Source organism: Micropterus dolomieu, linkage group LG16, assembly GCF_021292245.1.
Source record: "Micropterus dolomieu isolate WLL.071019.BEF.003 ecotype Adirondacks linkage group LG16, ASM2129224v1, whole genome shotgun sequence".
NCBI classification, from domain to species: Eukaryota; Metazoa; Chordata; class Actinopteri; order Centrarchiformes; family Centrarchidae; genus Micropterus; species Micropterus dolomieu.
The window spans coordinates 2,422,907-2,442,201 of NC_060165.1; the positions used below are offsets into that span (position 1 = coordinate 2,422,907).

Genomic DNA, 19,295 nt, shown 5'->3' on the forward strand with positions numbered 1-19,295 from the left:
TTTTTAAAAGCTCAGACAAGTCGATGGGATAAAACTGGTTAAAACTCTGTTGTTGCTGGTGAGGAACCTCTGAGTAAGAGGCCGCAGGGGTAATAGAGGCTCTGATTGACACCACCTTATTGGTAAAATAAGATAAAAACAATTCACAGTCATCATTACTTCCAGCTGAGGCACAAGGAGGGGTTGGGTTTACCAGCTGATCCACAGTCTTAAACAGAAACCTGGGATTGTGTTTATGTGTAGTAATGAGTTCAGAAAAATAGTGTGTTCTCGCATCCTTAACCATTTTATTGTAGTTAATTAATAAATCCTTCAGACTGAGGTAATGGACTTGGAGATTGGATTTTTTCCATCTGCGCTCTGCTTTCCTGCATTCCCTTTTTAGGCTGCGAACCATTTATCCAGGGTTGTTTACTAGCTTTAGACGTAGGCCTAACCTTTAGAGGAGCAGTAATATTTAGTGACGACAAGCAGATATGATTGAAGTGATCGACCAGATTGTTGGTGTTGGAATCAGACAGGTGTTGGCTTTGGCTCTGAAAGAATGCGCAAAACTTTGAAACACTTTGTTCATTAAAGATGCGACAACACACGGAGCGGCATGAGTAACAGGCGAATCGCAGCTAAAAACAATACATCTGTGGTCAGATATGGTCATGTCCACTAATTCCACAGAGGAAATGCTGACACCCAGGGTAAAAACCAAGTCCAGTGTATGACCACGGTTATGTGTTTGCCCTTTGACATGTTGTTTGAAGTTTGTTTGAAGATGAGAGGAGGTGGTCATTGGTGACTTTGAGAAGGGCTATGTCAGTGCTGTGTTGTAAATGCTCCATATTTGTATAGCGCCTTTCTAGTCTTTGACCACTCAAAAGCGCTTTTACACTAAATTGCATGCACACACATTCATACACTGAGCCTAGGTGCTCAAACAGAAACATTCACACACATTCATTCATTCATTCATTCACTCACTCACTCACTCACTCACTCACTGGCGGAACAGCCACCAGAGGCAATTCGGGGTTCAGTATCTTGCCCAATATGTGCAGCCTGGAGGAGCCGGGAATTGAACCGATTTCTAACGATTAACGGGCAACCCGCTCTACCTCCTGAGTCAAAGCCACCTCTTGTAAGCAGAATCCAGATTTAAAATGGTTTGAACTGGTTGTTAGATACAGTTAGGTAGATAATGGCAGTGATAAGGGGAGTGGAAGCAGATAGTTTGAAGGCGAGATGTTTAAATGACAGAACAGCTGGGGTGGAGATAATGGTTATTTTAATGTCCTTTCTGTAAACAGTGGCCCCCCCATTTTCAGGTGATGATGTTTTGGGATTTGTTGGGAGGATGGAGACCGAAGAGATTTACGTGTGAACTGTTGCGATGACATGGTAAGGAAATACGTTGAGACCACAGTGAGGAGATGCAGTTTGTTGTTGTGAAGTGGTATAAAAATAGGTGAGCAGAGCATTTGTGTGGAGGAAGAAGTAGTGATATGTGAGGTCACAAGGTGAGGGTAATTGAACAGGAAACTTCCAAGGTGGGCGGAGAAGACTTTAGGGAAGCGATGTGTGGTGTAGTCATGCGATAGCATGTTGTAAGTTGGCTGCTAAAAGACAAGCTACCTAGTCTGTTTGGGTGCACTTCATTGGTCCTATAAAAAGAAAACGGTTCAGAAATAAATCAATAAGAGTGTGTTGTGAGCATTGCAGGTGGACTGGAGCCAGGTGTTGATGATGAGAAGTCTGCTTATGCGCTCGGAGTCATGGGACAGCATTGGTAAGGGACCACTGATAACAATAAAAAAATTAAATAAAAAAAAAAAAGACTGTAAACAAAGACTTGCCAAGACAGCTTTTTAAAAGGCTAAAAAGTTCATTAAAATCCTTTTTTGTCCGTTCAGATTCCCAACGAGCCGTGTCATTATGGCCAATACGAACAAGCACCCGGTTTATGGAGGATTGGAGGGGAGTGAGTGCAGCAGTTAGAGTAGTTTATTTAGGATAGGATATTTACACACAATAACTTTCCGAAGCTCCGAAATGCCGGCGCCGTATGCATCTGCGCAAGCCTTGGAGTTGTAAATGGATTCAGACAATTTTTTGATCAGCGTTCTGAATGGAGTAGCAGACGAGTCTGGTGGGTCAAAACAGGATTGCCATGTTGGTGGCAGTGACACAGACAGGACAATCACAGAGGTGAAGGAGACGACAGAGCAGACACTGAAATTTCTCATCGATATAGCACACATGCCAGGGGTAGGCAGATAACCAGAGGACTTGGGCAAAGACGAAGAGCACCCAGTCGTCAACCTAGTTCAGACACTGACACTTCAGACACGGAATGGTTTCATGACCCAGGTCTCGTTCTCCTTTCTGACCCGCCAGTGGTGTAAGACAAAGTTTTGTTTACTTTCATAGTATGTTACTCATATTGTATTATAAGTAGGCTATGTGCAACAGATGGCTGAAATGAAAGTAACAAGCAACATCAAGCGTCAAGTCAGGTCAACACGAGCCTCCAGAACAGCTTCAGGGCTCCTTGCCAAGTCATTTTGTTCATACTGGAGGGAGGAACACCATTCCTTCCCCCCCCCCCCCCCCCCCCCCCCAATATTGAAAGATTGGCACATTGGAGGAAAATACACTTCAGTACAATGAGAACCCCAGTAATAAAGAGAAAGATGAAAAATGTTTAAAACATTGAGACATATACGTAACAATAAGTCAACAAAATGGGGGCCATTCTTGTTTTGTGTACAGATTAGAACACATAATCATACATTCGTACAAACTCAATAAATTTTTAGGGGGCTCCCTCAGTCAGAAGACAAAAGGCAAACATTTGAAGAAGGTTAAGAAAGGCTGCCACTTACTGTAAAACTTATCAGTTAGTACCCAGAGAGTACCTAATCTTTTCCAATTTTAAAATACATCACTGAGCCACCGAGTGCTGGAGGGAAGCTTTGTGGATTTCCACAAGATATCTAATTGGTTTGAGTTGTACCGGTTATAATCCTCCAGATAACCAAATATGGCAATATGGGGCAGTATTTGAGATGCTATCAAAATAGTTCTGCCAGAAGGAAAACAATAATGGGCAGAAAAAGAACATGTGGGTTAGGTTGCAGGGATAGCCATGACATTTATCACAGCTATCAGTGACAGTGGGATAGATCCGTGACAGACGTGCTTTGGAGAAATGAATGGGGTGAGGAGGGAAATGTAGGAAACAATGATTTTCCGCAGTGTCTAACTTCGAAATTGCGAAAAAGATGTGACGGTGGAAGCTGAAATTCACTCAACAGATCTGCAAAGCTACGAAAAGTACCATTCCTATAGAGATCTTTGAAAGTTTTGAGACCTTTGCCGTGCCAGATAGAGAATGTGGGATCACATAGGGCAGGTTGAAATGAGTGATTTTTCAGTAAAGGAGCTAAGGTAGACGCGGAATCAAAATTAAAAGTCTTCCTAAACTGGTACCAGATTTTTAGAGTTTATACCTCACTTCCTGTGTCCCCTTAGTGGAGCTACATAGCACTTGGCGCTATGAATATAAATCGGTATTGGCGTGTAGATGTCTCCGGGGTGGGAGAGTTATCAAGCACATAAAGTTTGGTTCAGATGTGAGCATGTACACTGAAGTTACAACAACTTCCTGTGTCATGGCGAAGAGTTGATCTTTGACGCCACAGACACGCCCATTGACGAAAACTCACAGATAGCACAACTTTTCATCGTCAATGCCTTTAGAAGGCACAGCAGAAATTTGAGGTCGATCCGACTAAACGCCTAGGAGGAGTTCGTTAAAGTACGGAGTGTGTAAAACATCCAAAAATGGCCGTAAAATTCAAAATTCTTGAGGATTTTTTGTACGTCTGGACATGATACATGTCCCCAGAAAAATTTGTGCATGTAGGTTGAACGTGGACGAGGGGCTAATTTTTTCCAATTTTCTAGGTGGCGCTAGCGAGTCATTTTGCCACGCCCATGCGCGAAACCCATAAAATACACAATTTTTCACCACTTCTGAGATGTGTGCAAAGTTTGGTGAGTTTTCGGGTATGTTTAGGCCCCCAAAATTGAGCGGTTTGTGCTCGGGCCCTAATAAGATTTTATGAATGTGTGATGCCCAGTAATAAACTGGAAGTTTGGGAGAGACAGGCCGGCACTGAGTTTACAATCTCTGAAGCATTGGCTTACTTATTCTGGGGGCCATGCCGCACCACAAAAAGCTAGAAATGTCTCGATCAATTATCTTAAAAAAACGTTTTGATAAGAATAGAGGGAGACATTGGAATAAAAAGAGGAACTTAGGCAGGATATTCATTTTAACTGTGTTAATTCTTCCTATATGCGATAGAGGTAAACATCTCCATCTATGAAGGTCAGATTTGATTTTGGACATTAATGGGGAGAAGTTGGCAGAGAAGAGTGAAGTTAGAGTCCTGGTTATATTGATTCCTACTTAAAGCCAGAGGGGCTCAGTCTGAAGGATATCAGATTGATTTAGTTGTGATGCAAAAGCATTAACCAGATAGCATTCACTCTTGGAAATCTTAATTTTATAACCTGAAAATGAACCACATCTCTGGAGAGAGGAAAGAATTCCTGGTAAAGAGAGACTTGGGCTGGAAACATACAGTAATAAATCATCCGCATAAAGAGATAGTTTAAATTCCATTCCCAAACATAATATCCCAGTGAAAGAGGAGGAGGACCTCAGATAAACTGATAAGGGCTCTATAGCTAAACGCAAAAAGTAAATGAGACAAGGGACAACCCTGTCGAGTGCCACGGGATAAAGTAAAATAAGTTGACTGAATACCATTGGTGGAGATACTAGCTGGGATGTGTAAAGAAGGCGTATCCATGAAATAAATGCATCACCCAATCCAAATTTATGTAATACAGCAAGCAGGAAGTCCCATTCAACCCTGTCGAACGCTTTTTCAGCGTCGACTGAGATCACCACTTCAGGGATTATGGTGGAGTGTTTGGAATAGATAATGTTTATAAGGGTGAGGACATTGTAAAATAGCAGACGCCCCTTTATAAATCCAGTTTGTTCTTCTGAAACCATGATAGGAAGAATTCTTTCCAAGCGACAAGCCAAAGCCTAAGCAAGAATCTTAGCATCCACATTTATCAAGGAGAGGGATCTGTAAGAGCTGCAGAGATCCGGATTTTTGTCTTTTTTTAAAAGCAGTTCTAGAAGGCTTGTCGTAAAGTGCCAGGAAGAGAGCCATCCTGCAGAAATTCCTTATATACAGAATGCAATAAAGGCGACTATTTAGATTTAAATCCTTAAAAAAAAAAAAATTCTACTGGGAATCCATCAGGGCCAGATGCTTTATTGTTTTGCATGCTATTTATGGCTAGGTTGATTTCCTCTAAAGGTCAATGATGAATCAAGATCTTTAGCAACTTCTGGGTTAACGGTAGGGAAGTTGAGACTGCTTAAGAAAGCATTCATATGTCTGGAGTCCCAGATGGAAATTCAGACGTATACAGGGAGGAATAGAATGAGCGAAAGACTGAGTTAATGGTATTAGGGTCTGTATGAAGTATGCCAGACGAATCTTTTATTTGAGGGATCATGCGCAAGGATGCCTGCCGATGTAGTTGGTGGGCCAAGAGTCTGCTCACCTTATCACCATGTTCATAATATGCAGAACGCAAACGTAGAAGAAGGTGCTCTGCATCAGTAGTTGTAATGAGGTCAAATTCAGTCCGTAATTCAACACGATCTTTAAGTAAAGCGTAAGAGGGGTCGGTGGCCAGTTGTCTATTATGTCAATCTGAATCGATAGCTCTTGCTACGTTTGCACCTCCCGTCCAGACTACAACGATGAAAACGAAGACCTAAAACGGAGACGTTTTGAAGCGCTGCCGACCCCGTTTTGCGTTTCAAAACTCCGGAGGGCGTTTTAGCGAAGACGGGCCAAGACGGAGGACTTAAGAGACGATGACGCATAGACCATCTGCTTCATGTTTACACTGGCACGCGCTTGCCCAGTGCACCTGAACGGGTCCTAGCTGTGCGTTTTTAGTCGTTATAATGTAGACGGAGATCAACTCCAAAATACAGTGGAAACGCTGGTGTGGACGGAGATCGTATTCATTTTAATTTTCCGTTTGTAAACTAAAATGTAGTAGTGTGGATGGGGCCTTAGGTTGGCCAAAATAAAAGGCCACTCGAAAAGTCTCCTATTTCTATCGGAGTTTGTCGAGAGTATTAGGGCAGTGTTATGGGTATAATGTGGCTTTAGCTTTTTAGCTAACTTACTAATGTGGCAAACATCTCTATAATGCAAACGCAACATTGACACTGGTAACGGCTCTGGTAAATCTCAGATGGTGGACAAATGTATGTTGTCTCACGGTATAATCGCCCAACCCTATCTCTGAGCAAATCCATGTTAATAACTGAGCATACAGAATTTTCCATCCTTTACTCCCCTTCAAAAGGCACCTGGGTCAATGACATGACATGCATATTTTTGTGTCCGAGTGAATTCTTTTATTATTTTTAATCAATTCACAACATATATAAATTTATTCTACAAAACCCATTTTGTGTGATTAATTTTTCACGTTTTGGCATCTAAAACTCCCAAAATGTCAGGCGGTGCAACCGTCTGTGCAAATAAACAGATTAAGAAAAGATTTTAAATTGTGTTTTAAGCATTTTAAATTCAAAATAAAATACTGTGGCATGATGTTTAAAGGGATACATGAGGGTTAAAACCTTTCAAATAAGCCAACTTCTGTCCAGCAATTTGCATGTTTTTGTCAATGTAACAGGTTATTGCATCATCCAGAGGACCCCAAGTAGCCTTTATGTCTGAGTGAAAAGGTTTGTAAATCCCTGATGATAAAAATGACAAATATACCTGGTTCACTTTCCATGATTAAAATTAAAAAAGTTGTTTTAAATTAATAATGTTTTACACTCTCTTTCATGGGAATAGGTTGTGTTTACTAGCTTCAGAAGAGCTGCGTTCAATACTACCAATTTAATAAGGCACCTAAAAAATGAATACTAAAAAGGTAAAAGGTAACTCAATCCAAAGCTGCCACGAAGCAACACACTAGGATACTTTTAAGGATAGAGAAATTGAATTAAACATAGCCATCCTGAAGTGTCCACTGTGCAACTGTATTATCTAGTAAAATACAAGTATCGGATTGGGACTCGGAATTGGCAGATACTAAATATTAAATGACTCGGATCCGAAGATCCCTATTTATAGTTATCTGAGGAGGAAGATAGAGGGAAAACTGTGAAACTCCCAATTAGCCAGTGGTCCAGAACAGAATAGCAAATAGTGAGGCAACAGTGGAAAGCACAGGGAGAAAACATTAAAAACATTGTTGTTCAATTAAAATCTAATACAGTGTATCCACAGGACTGTGGCCTATTCCAGTTGTTTTACTGAATGAGATATCATGTATCCTGTTTTTAATCAGTTCATTACTTTTACTTCAATAGAGACTATTGACTAAAACACCTTTTTTGTATTTGAAAGAAAAAAAAATATATATAAAATATTTTTTCCCTACTATTCATTCTAAGTTATAGCTTTGGCAAGCATTCCCGAGAGCATCTATAGGCTTAGCAAATTGTTAAATTGTCAAATTATCTAAGATTATTGCATTGTAGAGGCCAGTTATTTAGTATCTTCAGCATCCAATTTTACATTTATTGATGGACGAAAAAAAATTATACAAAAAAAAAAAAAAAAACGTTTTCAATACAGTATCCATGATCATCATTGTTGTAAACCACATGTTCGCTTTAACCTATTATTTATCAGTTTAAATCAATATTTTAGCTGGTCGCACCACCTGACAACATATTAGTAATGACGCTTAAACAATGCATCGATGAAATAATCTGTAGAAGCTTCAAGTACTAAAATCATCATTAGTTGCAGCCTACCTGTGACTCAGTTTCATTTGTTGGGGAAAAGTTTATGAATAAAATCAAGTCTGTTCCAAAAAAGGTCTGCTATTGAGGGGAGAAGAAATTCAGAGTGCTCTTCTTTTTTCAGCACACACGGTAGTTGTTTATGACTACTTTGTTTATGAAGTTTGTCATGTGGCATTTGTTATACTTATCACATTTGTTGATCCAACACAGTAGAACTGAGCAGTGCTTAAATGTAGCTAATCTCTTCCCAATACATGTACAGTAGAACCCTTGTTATAAGAATGAGATTGCTTAGAGGTATTCAAAATCACAATAATAATAAAATGAATAATACTGCAGCCCTGATAATAGATCCTCAGCTGTCCACATGGATCGGTCTGTTAGAGTGGCCTCTGTATAGAAAACGCATGACTATCAGGCCATGACAGCCTGTGCACACAGCCGTACAAAAGGAAGACCTGGCCTATCTCTCCTCCAGCCTCCTCCATCAGCTCCATCAGAAGACACTTGTGCTGGAGCTATGCATAAATAAATGAGAGGGGGAGCTGCAGCAGAGTGAATCAACAGCACATGGGGGGGTGCAGAGAATGAGGAATGAGAGCAGGAGGGAACAGAGCATTATGCAATTGCCATGCAGGCTGCAGTGCACTCCGTCTGGCCCTGGGGGCTGCAAAAGAGAGAGAGGGAGGGAGAGAGACACAGAGGCAGAGCGAAAGAGCGAGGACAGAGCCCATCACAATAGACAGGGCCCAGGGAATTCAAACATAATAAACCCCCACAGCGAGAGCCTTTCTCCAGACTACAGGGTGCACAGGCCCCTGGGACACATAACCCTCCTTACTGCAGCTCCTTACCAAGGATGGAGGAATGTGACTAAACACAAAGCAACAACAACAACTCGCTGCTATTTAGACTCAAACAAAGGCTTCCTAAAGGCAATAGGCTGACTATTCAAGAAAAATTATCAAGTATGCGAGTAACTGCTGTGCCCCTGCTGCTGTTGGGGTGGTCTTGAGTGCCTCTGTAACTATGGGGATGCTCCTGAAGCCAGACATGGAGCAGACACCGTCTGCATTTGGCTGCTGCTGTCTGGGTACTCTCAAGCTTGACAACAAACTGGGAGCCTAATCCGCCTCTGAAGAGGACCGTACCGATGCATGTTTAAGCCCATTTACTTCAAATAAATATGACTGACCATAGGCATGCTGCAGTGTTCTCCTTTTTTTAGAAAGCCACTGGTTGACACTGATATCAGCGTGCATGGAGAGGAAAGTTGTTGGACAGATCTAATTAAGATACAAAAGATGCGTTTAGAAATGTACTCTGGACCATCATGGACGGGGATGCTTCATGAAAATGAGTGTCCTTTGACAACCTGAAGCTATGATAAAAACTGTAAGGACATCTTTGTTATAACCCGTATGTATCGATTTAAAACATGTTTTTAATGTACAACTGAACGCAAGAGGCAAATCTCATGGCCAAATTGTGCAGTTAATTGTGAGGAATATATGGATACTATGACACAGTTCTCCTCAGGGAATGATGGGGTCCATTGCTGGGCAAAAGTAATCCAAAGGTGACAGCCAGGGACTCAGCAGGTCAGGTTCTCTCTCTGCCTGCTTGGTCGACTGACTGACACAGCTGTCTTGATAATGATGCACTGCTATCCATTTGTTAGGTAACCCAAGGTCGGGGTTATCTTTATTTTGTTTCGTTACAGAAAGACTGAGTGGCTCTATGTAGAAAGTGTTGCACGTGGCTCAAATGACACACAAGGTTAACTTGGGAAAGCAGAGTGTCTTGATTTGAACAAATAACCAAAAGAACCTTCACACGTCTAGAGGGGTGAACAACAACATTATTTGGACACTTAGCAAATCTCTGAAGATCTACGAAGGATAAATATCCCCAGACAGGAAGAATTCTTCAGATTTTTTGTGTTGGCATTGCATGTGTTCACAAACTGTATGCCAGCACTGTGTCTCCTCGGCCGAGTCTCATTAAACCACGCTGTGCAAGTCTTCATCAGTCTCCGAAACCCCTTCATCACACCTGAACCTGGATCACTTTATTTCCAAAACACTAAGCGATATAATACACACATAGTTAACAATGTTTCAACTTGATTTTTCACATAAAACAGAAAATGAATTAAAACAAAACCAAAATGCTGGCAGGCATGCTGAACCTACACTGGCTCCACAGAACTTCAGATTTTCTCCACATTTTATAATACACAGTTTCATCCAGCAGAGCAGTGCTGAAATGCCAGATGAGTGATTCTAGTTCCTTGGACCAACATGGAGCTGCCACAGACGCAGACCAACAACATGTTGACATTAGGAAGCAGCAGTCTCAGGTGTCAGGTCCACTTGAGCAGCATGCTGCAACACTTCTGAGAAACCCCCACCAAAGCTGCTGTGCTGTCACTTGGCTGAGAGTATAACTGGTTTTAGAAAGGAAGTTATAATACTGCCTGACTGACAAGTGGGAGCACAGCTGACTCTGAGCATGCCAGTTGAGTACAAACACCCAAGCCTTTTTAATTCCATCCACATTTGAGTCATTTTGGGGTTTTGTGTCAAAGAACTTTTGATTTTAGTAGTGTCTTTACCTGCAACGGTCTCCAAACACACAGTTTCCCTTCTGAAAGAACTTGCAAATCATGGCTGCAGGTTTGCTGCTGGTCAGATCATGAGAATATCGACAGTTGTCTCCCTCTTTGCAAAGACCATGCATGAAATATCTGAAAATACAAAATAAGAACAATGTTTAGTTAATAGACGGTTTCCCATATAACTAGAATTTTAACAGGAAACAGTTGTTTATTTTCATAACACGGAGTTGTGTTAACTTTAAAAGGCTGAACAACCCGCTACAAATAAAAATCGAGGCAGCTGTGTGTAGATGTCGTCTTTCACTTTCATATTAGTAAAGCAATCCAGCTAATATTGCGCGGTCACAACAAACAAATGAACTGGTTACGGCAGCTAATGTAACCTGGACGTGGCACCTAGCTACTAAGAAATGCAAGTTACACTCACCAACCAGCAAAGCTCGCTGGTTCTAACCGTTGGTTCATTTTAAAGTGAACGTGTGCTGAGTGCCAGTGAACAGCTAAGTTACCTTCTAGTTAACACTGGCATTATGGGTTTTGTTGTTCTATTGTATGGAAGTTGTTCTGCGTAACGTTAATGTGAGTCTAACGTTACAGTCTGGCATTACTGCCGAGTTCATCGTTCAAAACATACCTAGCAAACTGGCCGTCAACCTAGCACACCAGTCTGCGATGTGACCACAACACAGCGAACACAACAACACAGCAGTCTAGGAACAGCTAGCTAGCCAGGAGCTGAGCCGAGCCTCAGAAAACGCTTCTGTCAGTCGCTCGCCAGCCAACGCATCGCCACTATTTTGGTGTGAAACAATAGACGATATAATCTTCTTCGATATTTTAATAGTCATGTGTCTTGTCTTACCTGCAGGTTACGTGTTTGGTCCAACCTCCTGTTACTGCTGAAGCCGCCGTAGACGCTACTGCTGCCTCCGCCATTGCTGTTTATGTTGAGGAGCTGCAGCCGGATGTTCCGGACAGCTCCGCTGCAGCTCGGCCTCTTTCGCTATTGTACGGGTTCAAGTCGGAGTTTACCGAAAACCTCGCGCCGGGTACTGCCCGCACTGCGTAGGGATCCCTGATGGATCCTGATGGATCCTGGTGGATGCAGCGCCGCCTGGCGCCGGGTGGATGCCGTAGACCCCCCCCCCCCCCCCCCCCCCCCCCCCCCCCCCCCCCCCCCTCGCCTTTATTAGTACAAAAGTATTAACAATACAACATACAAGGATACTTACAACACATATAAATAAAGTTCAGTTTCCTTCTTAAAGACCATAAATAGTTTTTTCCCTATAAATTTGCATTTATGTATATGAAATTTGACAGAAACAAAACTAAATTTATTATTTAAAATAATGGTCACAGTGCTGCTTTTCATTACTGAAAAATTTTTCTAGAACAAGCTGAAACCTGGATAAATATAATCATTAATAAAAGTACATACATCCTGCCAAAATTGTTTTACAAAAGTACAGTGCCAGAACAGATGTAATATCGTTTCTATATGAGTCTCACAGAAAGTACATTTAGGTCATTTTTAAACCTCTTCATGTAATACTTAGTGGGGTACACACAATGAATGATCTTAAAGGATACTTCCATAACCTTGTAAATAAGTAAATATTTATGGGGCAACATCCAAATGTTTCTCCAGCACAGATCATTGACAAACTTGTTCCAATAATACATGACATATGGAATAGAAACTATTTCTTGTTGGAACAAGGCACAAATAGCTCTGTTGTAGGTGGACGGGAAGAGAAGCAGACTTTACCTACTGGATAGTCACCAGGATCAAATGCAGATACAACCTGAAGGTAAGAAGTAAGAAGAAAACCCTCCTCATTTACAAGCTGACTTACCAGTAAAATTATATTCCTGAACCAATATCCCAAGAAGAGGGACTTGTTTTTATACAGAATGTCACGATTATTCCAGATATAATATCTGTGTGGAGAGAAATTGTGTTTGTAAATTAAGGCCCATGACAAAAAGGCCTGCCGGTGAAAAGCAGCGAGCTTAACAGGTACTTTGTCAATATCATAATTACAAACCAACATAAAGTTAAGGCCGCCAAACATAGAGAATACATGATTGGGAATCAAGTTCCACATCGAGTCCGTATTCTTTACAAATTATTTAATCCAATTAATCTTATAGGTCTTATTTAACGAAGAAAAGTCCAGAAAGTTTAGCCCACCATACTCATAGGTATTCATAATAACACTCCTCTTAATATAATAAATACGGTTTTTCCACAAAAAATTAAACAGCATCTGGTCTATTTTCCAGCACACTTTGTCATCAAGATACAGGGACAGAGCAGCATAAGTCAGCCTAGATATTACTTCAGCCTTAGAAATAAGGACTCTTAAGTGATAAATCCCGCTGTAACCACTGATTTAGTTTTGTTTGGGTCTTTTTAATAATAGGGTTAGAGTTAACTAGGCCTCTGTAGAAGGTTTTTTAACAGCCATGAGTTTACGTTTCTTAATGTTCAGAAATAGACCAGATGCTTTGGAAAATGGCTCTATTACTTTAAGTGAAGCATAAATCTGTGTATCATCTCTGAGAAAAAGCGTAGTATCGTCCGCCAGTTGGTTCATCACAATCTCTATGCCTGCTATAAGAATACCATCTAGAGAGCTTTTAGTAATAGAATTTGTAAGAAGCTGGGTTACCAACAGGAACAGGTGGGGGGGGGATAGGGCATCCTTGTCTAATGCCCCTCCTTAAATCAAATCTTGGAGAGGAGCCATGTCTAAGTTTAATGGAGCTTGTACCATTCATATAGAGTGTTTCAATAGCTTTGCAAAAGAAGTCGCCAAATCCAAATTTTCTAAGAGACTGAAAAAGGAACTGGTGTTCAACAGTGTCAAAGGCCTTGTGAAAGTCTAGAAATAGGATGAAGCTATTCTCGAATATAAAATCTGAGTAATCCAAAATGTCCAAAACCAATCTAATATTGTTTGAAATGTGTCTATGCCTCATAAAACCTGACTGTGCCTCATCAATAATCGAATCCAGAATCCCTTGCTAATAACAAAGCCAGAATCTTATAATCATTATTAAGGAGATAAATTGGGTGTCTTTCCTGGGATTGGGAATAAGCATTATTAAACTCTGAGTCATAGTGAGAGGGAGAGCATTTTTTTCCGGTTCGAAATACATACCATGTTTTTTAAAATAGCAAAAATGGCCATTTGTCTCATATATTTTTCCAGACACATACAGTCCAATTCTCTTTAATCTATATATCACTGAATTAGCAAACCAATTAGAGCGTTCCACGGCACCTGGCCTCACCCTGAACGACACAGAGATCAGAGGTCTGCTGTATGCAGATGACTTAGTGTTGCTTTCACCTACTAAAGAAGGTTTGCAGCAGCACCTTAACCTCCTGCAGAGATCCTGTCAGACATGGGCCCTGACAGCAAACAAAGCAAAGACTAAGATAATGATCTTTCAGAAACAATACAGAAATCAGGTTACACTCAATTTCCATTTAGGCACCACTAAATTGCAACATACAAAAAAACTACACTTACCTTGGCCTCAACATTACATACACAGGAAACCTCAACATGGCTGTGAAAGATTTGAGGGACAAAGCAAGGAGAGCTTTCTAAGCCAGAGCACCCGGAGAGAACCTACACAAACTCCACACAGAAAGGCCAGGGCAACCAGGGTTTGAACCCGCAACCTTCTTGCTATGAAGCCACAGCGCTATCCAACGGACCACTGTACCACCCTGAGAACTGTACCATAAAAAACTCTAATCCTAACAGAGAAGTGTACGTTTAACAATGATATTTTCACTGAACATTGTCAAAAGTGTAAAATATATGCTCAAATATAGTTACATTTGAAGACTGGGAGGATGCAAATATACTCCATAACGGCTACTGTTTGACACCATTTCAGGACTTTCCAACACCTGCAGTGTAAACCTAGACCCCTCTGTGAGTAAAACACTAAAGGAGTTTTTGTGGGGTTTTATAGCACTTTGCAGAGTGGATTAGTTAACACTTGGAGAGTGAAAAAGGACTCTATGGTTCACATACTCCTGCCTTTTTCATTTTTCCCAACACTTTCAGGGTAATGTGATAGCATGAGATGACTGGCCTGTTGAATGATGACAAAAGCAGACTTGCAAACAAAGCATGTAAAGATCATAACTCTTCAGGTGAGGAGCTCAGCCCTGAAGTCCTTAACTCTGGGAGTTTTGTGAGAGTGACCAACATCACTGTTGTAGATGGTGGTCTGTACAAATTTGTACATGCTGTTTAAGACCTGGTTATAGGAGATGCCAAACACATACTGTATTTTGAATAGTTAATCAAAGGCTGATAGGGAAGACTTGGCCTTGCAGAAAAGAAGTCTGCCATCCAACAGATGGATGGTGTTTCTTGTCATCCCAACTGCCAGGATGTTGGGCTGCCTCTGTTGGTCTAAACCAGAGTGCTCCATAAGGCTGAGTCATGACTGTAAGACTGTCGGTCAATGAAACAAAATATAATTACACTGTAGGTCACATTTTGTAGTCACACAATAAGAATAAAAAAACACAAGACTGCAGTCAGAAGAGATGAACCCCACTCTCCAGTGGCCAGGCGCTTCAAGGACCAAGTATCAGACTTGATATTCTGTGGTATCCAAAGAATTACAAGGCCTGGACAAGAAGGTGACATTGCAATGATGACTACAATGCAAATCAATATTTTATTCTTATTATTAAAATTGACCATTGTGCTTACATGCCATTTCTTGTAATTTATTCTGGTATTTCTTGGACATTACTTACTGAAATTCGCTCTATTCACTAAGTAAGTTGAAACAGTCATGTGACTCTATCTGTGAGAATTCCTTTGTTTGGACTAGAAAGCGTGAAGGTTGGCCAAAATGTTTGTTTGTTTTTGGAGTGTGGTTTACACTATTGCCTATTATATGGGAAAAAATTAAAATCAGGACCCATTGTACTTATGAAACTTGAATACATCCACAGCTCCCTTCCACTTCTCACTGCTACTGCTGGTCAGCCTCCTGCCACCACCACCACGTCACTATCCTTACCTGAGAAGAAGAGGGGAAAGAACCTGCTTTCAGCATGAAGCACACAAGATGAAAGCCCTTCATACATCAACATGAAAATTCAGAAAGCTCTTGTCGTCTTGTGTCATTTTGAGCAGAATCTTTTCTCAAAGAACTCGCTTGCAGACTGTACTTTACACAATATACATTTGCAGCTCATCTATTAGTGCACCCTTGAAAGTCAACAGCTGCACAAACTCCTAAAAGCTGCCAAAAAGACCATGACGTTGAATCAACACCTCTCTAAACTGCACATTAGAGCCTTCATGAAGGTAGGATTTCTTACAGAGCTGCTGGATTAAAATGCATTAGTTTTAGCTGAGTATACCTAATAAGATGGAATTACTGTAAGTGTATAACATTTGGTGTGGGAATAGGGGAATATGCACAGACTAATTTCTAAGCCACATACCCACAGTGTGATAGTATGTTGCTTGGATCCCAGGAGTCAATATCCTGCAAACATCCATCAGCCCATACAGCACAGGGCTAATAAGTTAAAGCAAAGCAAACAGAGCAGGCAGCAGGTGTTCTCTCCTCCATCGCTGTCTTTGTCTCTGCGTCCTCCATGATTTCAATGGTGCTGTTTGAAAGTGTAAGACCATTCATTTGATCACAGTGTGTGTTTTGGTGCATGACACCACAACACCGTCCCTGGTATTGTTCAGCCTCTCATCGCCAGAGCAGACATCCTGTGCTCGAGGTTGGTCTCCATGGGGACAACACATCAGTTATGTCAGTGCACAACCGTCTCATGGTAAACACTTCGTATCTCTTTCATCGTGTGTCCACAGTGGAGAGTATGAGTGTGTGTGTGATCACAACATGCGCTCTCAGTTGGCTAATCAGTTTGAGTGCTACCTGTGTGGAAATATGAGTGAGATCAGGAGTGGTTTATTTACAGAGAATAAACAACCTCAGGGTTACAAAGGCCCTGATAACACCTGGCATTAACATGCATCTTGGGTGATACGATCACAAGTACGTTAGTTTACACCTGGCATTAGAATACGTCTCGAATGATGTGATCGGGTCTATATGCATATAAACAAGTACAACATTTCAATTTGCAAAGACCAAATGTGTTGTTTCTTTAACATGAATTTAAGGAATATACTTTTTATCAAACCCAAAATGAGACAAGAACTAGGTTTGGAAAAAATGATAGATGCCGCCAGAGTGTGTTTCTGGGGGCCGGGTCTTCACTGACTACTGTACAAAAACACAACTTTGCAACTTCATTCACAGATTTTTGGAGAAACCGGATCATATTTTATGGAGAAAATCTTCTGGTTTTCCCTGATGCTCTGCCTAAACTCTCAGCGAGTTTCCTGACAAGAAGTGAGAGGCAAGTTCCATTTATACAGTTACATTCCAACACTGATCAAAGATCTCTAAAAACTAGCCTATACGGAAACCTACCATGTCTTCTTCATTGTAACAAACAACGGCTGTGTTCACTTTTATTCTGTACCATCAACATCTAAGAAACAAAAGAAATTTCTGTTTCAACAACCCCCCCATTTTTAGGTGAGCAAAAGTATGGGAACAGATTCACTTAAAGAAAACCAAAGTGAATACTACTTAATATTTGGTTGCATATCCTTTGCATGCAAAAACAGCATCAAGCCTCTCCAAGTCTTGTGCGAATGGTAGACTGTGATACTGTGATACCTTCTGGATGTTGTTGGCAATGGCTGACCTGTCATGTGTGAACAATCAATGCAACATGAAGCACTTGAGCAACAAAAAACGCCTGTTCTGCAGAACATGTTCCCACACCTTTGCACACCTAAAGACGGGACAGGTTCGAAACTTAAGGTGCTATTTTATAAAATTGGAAAACATACAGTAGGCTATATGCATGTAAATACCATAAAAACTGATCTCTGATATCTTGTTTCATATAATATTTTGATCTCAAATCGAAATGTGCTCAGTGTATTGCAAAAAAACCCCAAAAATAACTTGACCTTGCTGTTCCCACTACAGGAGGGCACTGTATCTCCTAAAGGAAATGTATAGTAAGTGCAGTTGCTTAGAAAGTGCTGTTTATCTGATGTAGCCCCACAGGCTAGGCAGTGACGACCCTCAGGAGCCCTCAATGCTGGTGATCTACACAGGAGACCCTAACCCTAAAGACCTGCACAGCCCTCACAAAGACAGAGAAAGATGGCGGAGCAGGCCAGTAGGGAGTTCCCTGACACCTGCATTGTGGTGGACAGACACCCTTCCTCATGTCATCCATGACATTGATATGGAGATCAGAGGAGGATGTCCCACCTTAGCCAATGTCCACCTGGCCCTACTCCCAATCATTAGCAGCTAGTACCTCTATGATGGACTCCATCTACACAGAGAGAGGGTGGAGATATTTGCAAAGGCCCTCAAAGACATGGCCCTGGGATGCAGTGCTCCCACCCCCTCCTCTACTTAGAGACCATCCCAGACCTCCTCCTCCCCGTCACCACTCCAGGACCCCCCGCAGTGAGGAGACACAAAAGTTCAGCCTGGACCCCCGACTCCCTATGTGCCCACCACCTCACCACTGTGAAGCACAGCCATAGGAGGTTACCCTCCCCCATCCTTAGCCCCTGCCCAACAATGTCATCAGCAGAGCTATACAAAAAAAGCTAAACAAAAAGGGAACTCAGTAACCTGTATAAATTAAATCCTACTCTTAGATGGGCCCCAGACAGTGGAGACAAATTCATCATGGCCTTGAACTCGCCTAATCTGATGAATGATCCAATATCATCCAAGAGCATGCCATTGGCGCATTATATATATATATATACATACATACACACACATACACATACACATACATACACACACACACACGTTCATTTATTTCATTAATTCAACTTAAAAGGTGAAACTTATATTATATAGACTCATTACATGCAAAGTGAGTGATTTTGATGATTATGGTGTACATCTTATGAAAACCCCAAATTCAAAATCTCAGAAAATTAGAATATTACATGAAATCAATTAAAAAAAAAAAAAAAAAAGGATTTTAAATACAGAAATGTCAGCCCTCTGAAAAGTATAATCATGCATATGGGGCCCTTTTGCATGAATTACTGCCTCAATGCGGCCTGTGGCACTGCTGAGGTGTTATGGAAGACCAGGATGCTTCAGTAGCGGCCTTCAGCTCTTCTGCATTGTTCGCTCTCACGTCTTTCATCTTTCTCTTGGCAATGTCTCATAGATTCTCTACGGGGTTCAAGTCAGGCCAGTTTGCTGGCCAATCAAGCACAGTAATCCCATGGTCACTGAACCAGGTTTTGGTACTTTTGGCAGTGTGGGCAGGTGCCAAGTCCTGCTGGAAAATGAAGTCAGCATCTCCATAAAGCTCGTCTGCTGAAGGAAACATAAAGTGCTCTAAAATGTCCTGGTAGACGGCTGCGCTGACTCTGGACTTAATAAAGCACAGTGGACCAACACCAGCAGATGACTTGGCTCCCCAAACCAACACAGACTGTGGAAACTTCACACTGGACTTCAAGCATCTTGGATTGTGTGCCTCTCCATTCTTCCTCCAGACTCTGGGACCTTGGTTTCCAAATGAGATGCAAAATTTGCTCTCATCAGAAAAGAGGACTTTGGACCACTGAGAAACAGACCAGTTCTTTTTTTCTTTAG

General features: G+C 41.4%; 1 protein-coding gene across 1 annotated transcript in view; it reads right to left on the minus strand.

Moving 5' to 3' along the window:
• mkrn1 (makorin, ring finger protein, 1) overlaps positions 1 to 11,631 on the minus strand; it is a 22,041-nt gene extending 10,410 nt beyond the window's left edge. Inside the window, exons 1-2 of the mRNA XM_046071930.1 lie at positions 11,419 to 11,631; positions 10,554 to 10,685 (exon numbers count right to left, since the gene is read on the minus strand). Coding sequence (XP_045927886.1) covers positions 10,554 to 10,685; positions 11,419 to 11,492 — 206 coding nt within the window. The 5' untranslated portion in view covers positions 11,493 to 11,631. The remainder of the gene's footprint in view (positions 1 to 10,553; positions 10,686 to 11,418) is intronic.
• Between the last annotated feature and the right edge of the window lie 7,664 nt (positions 11,632 to 19,295).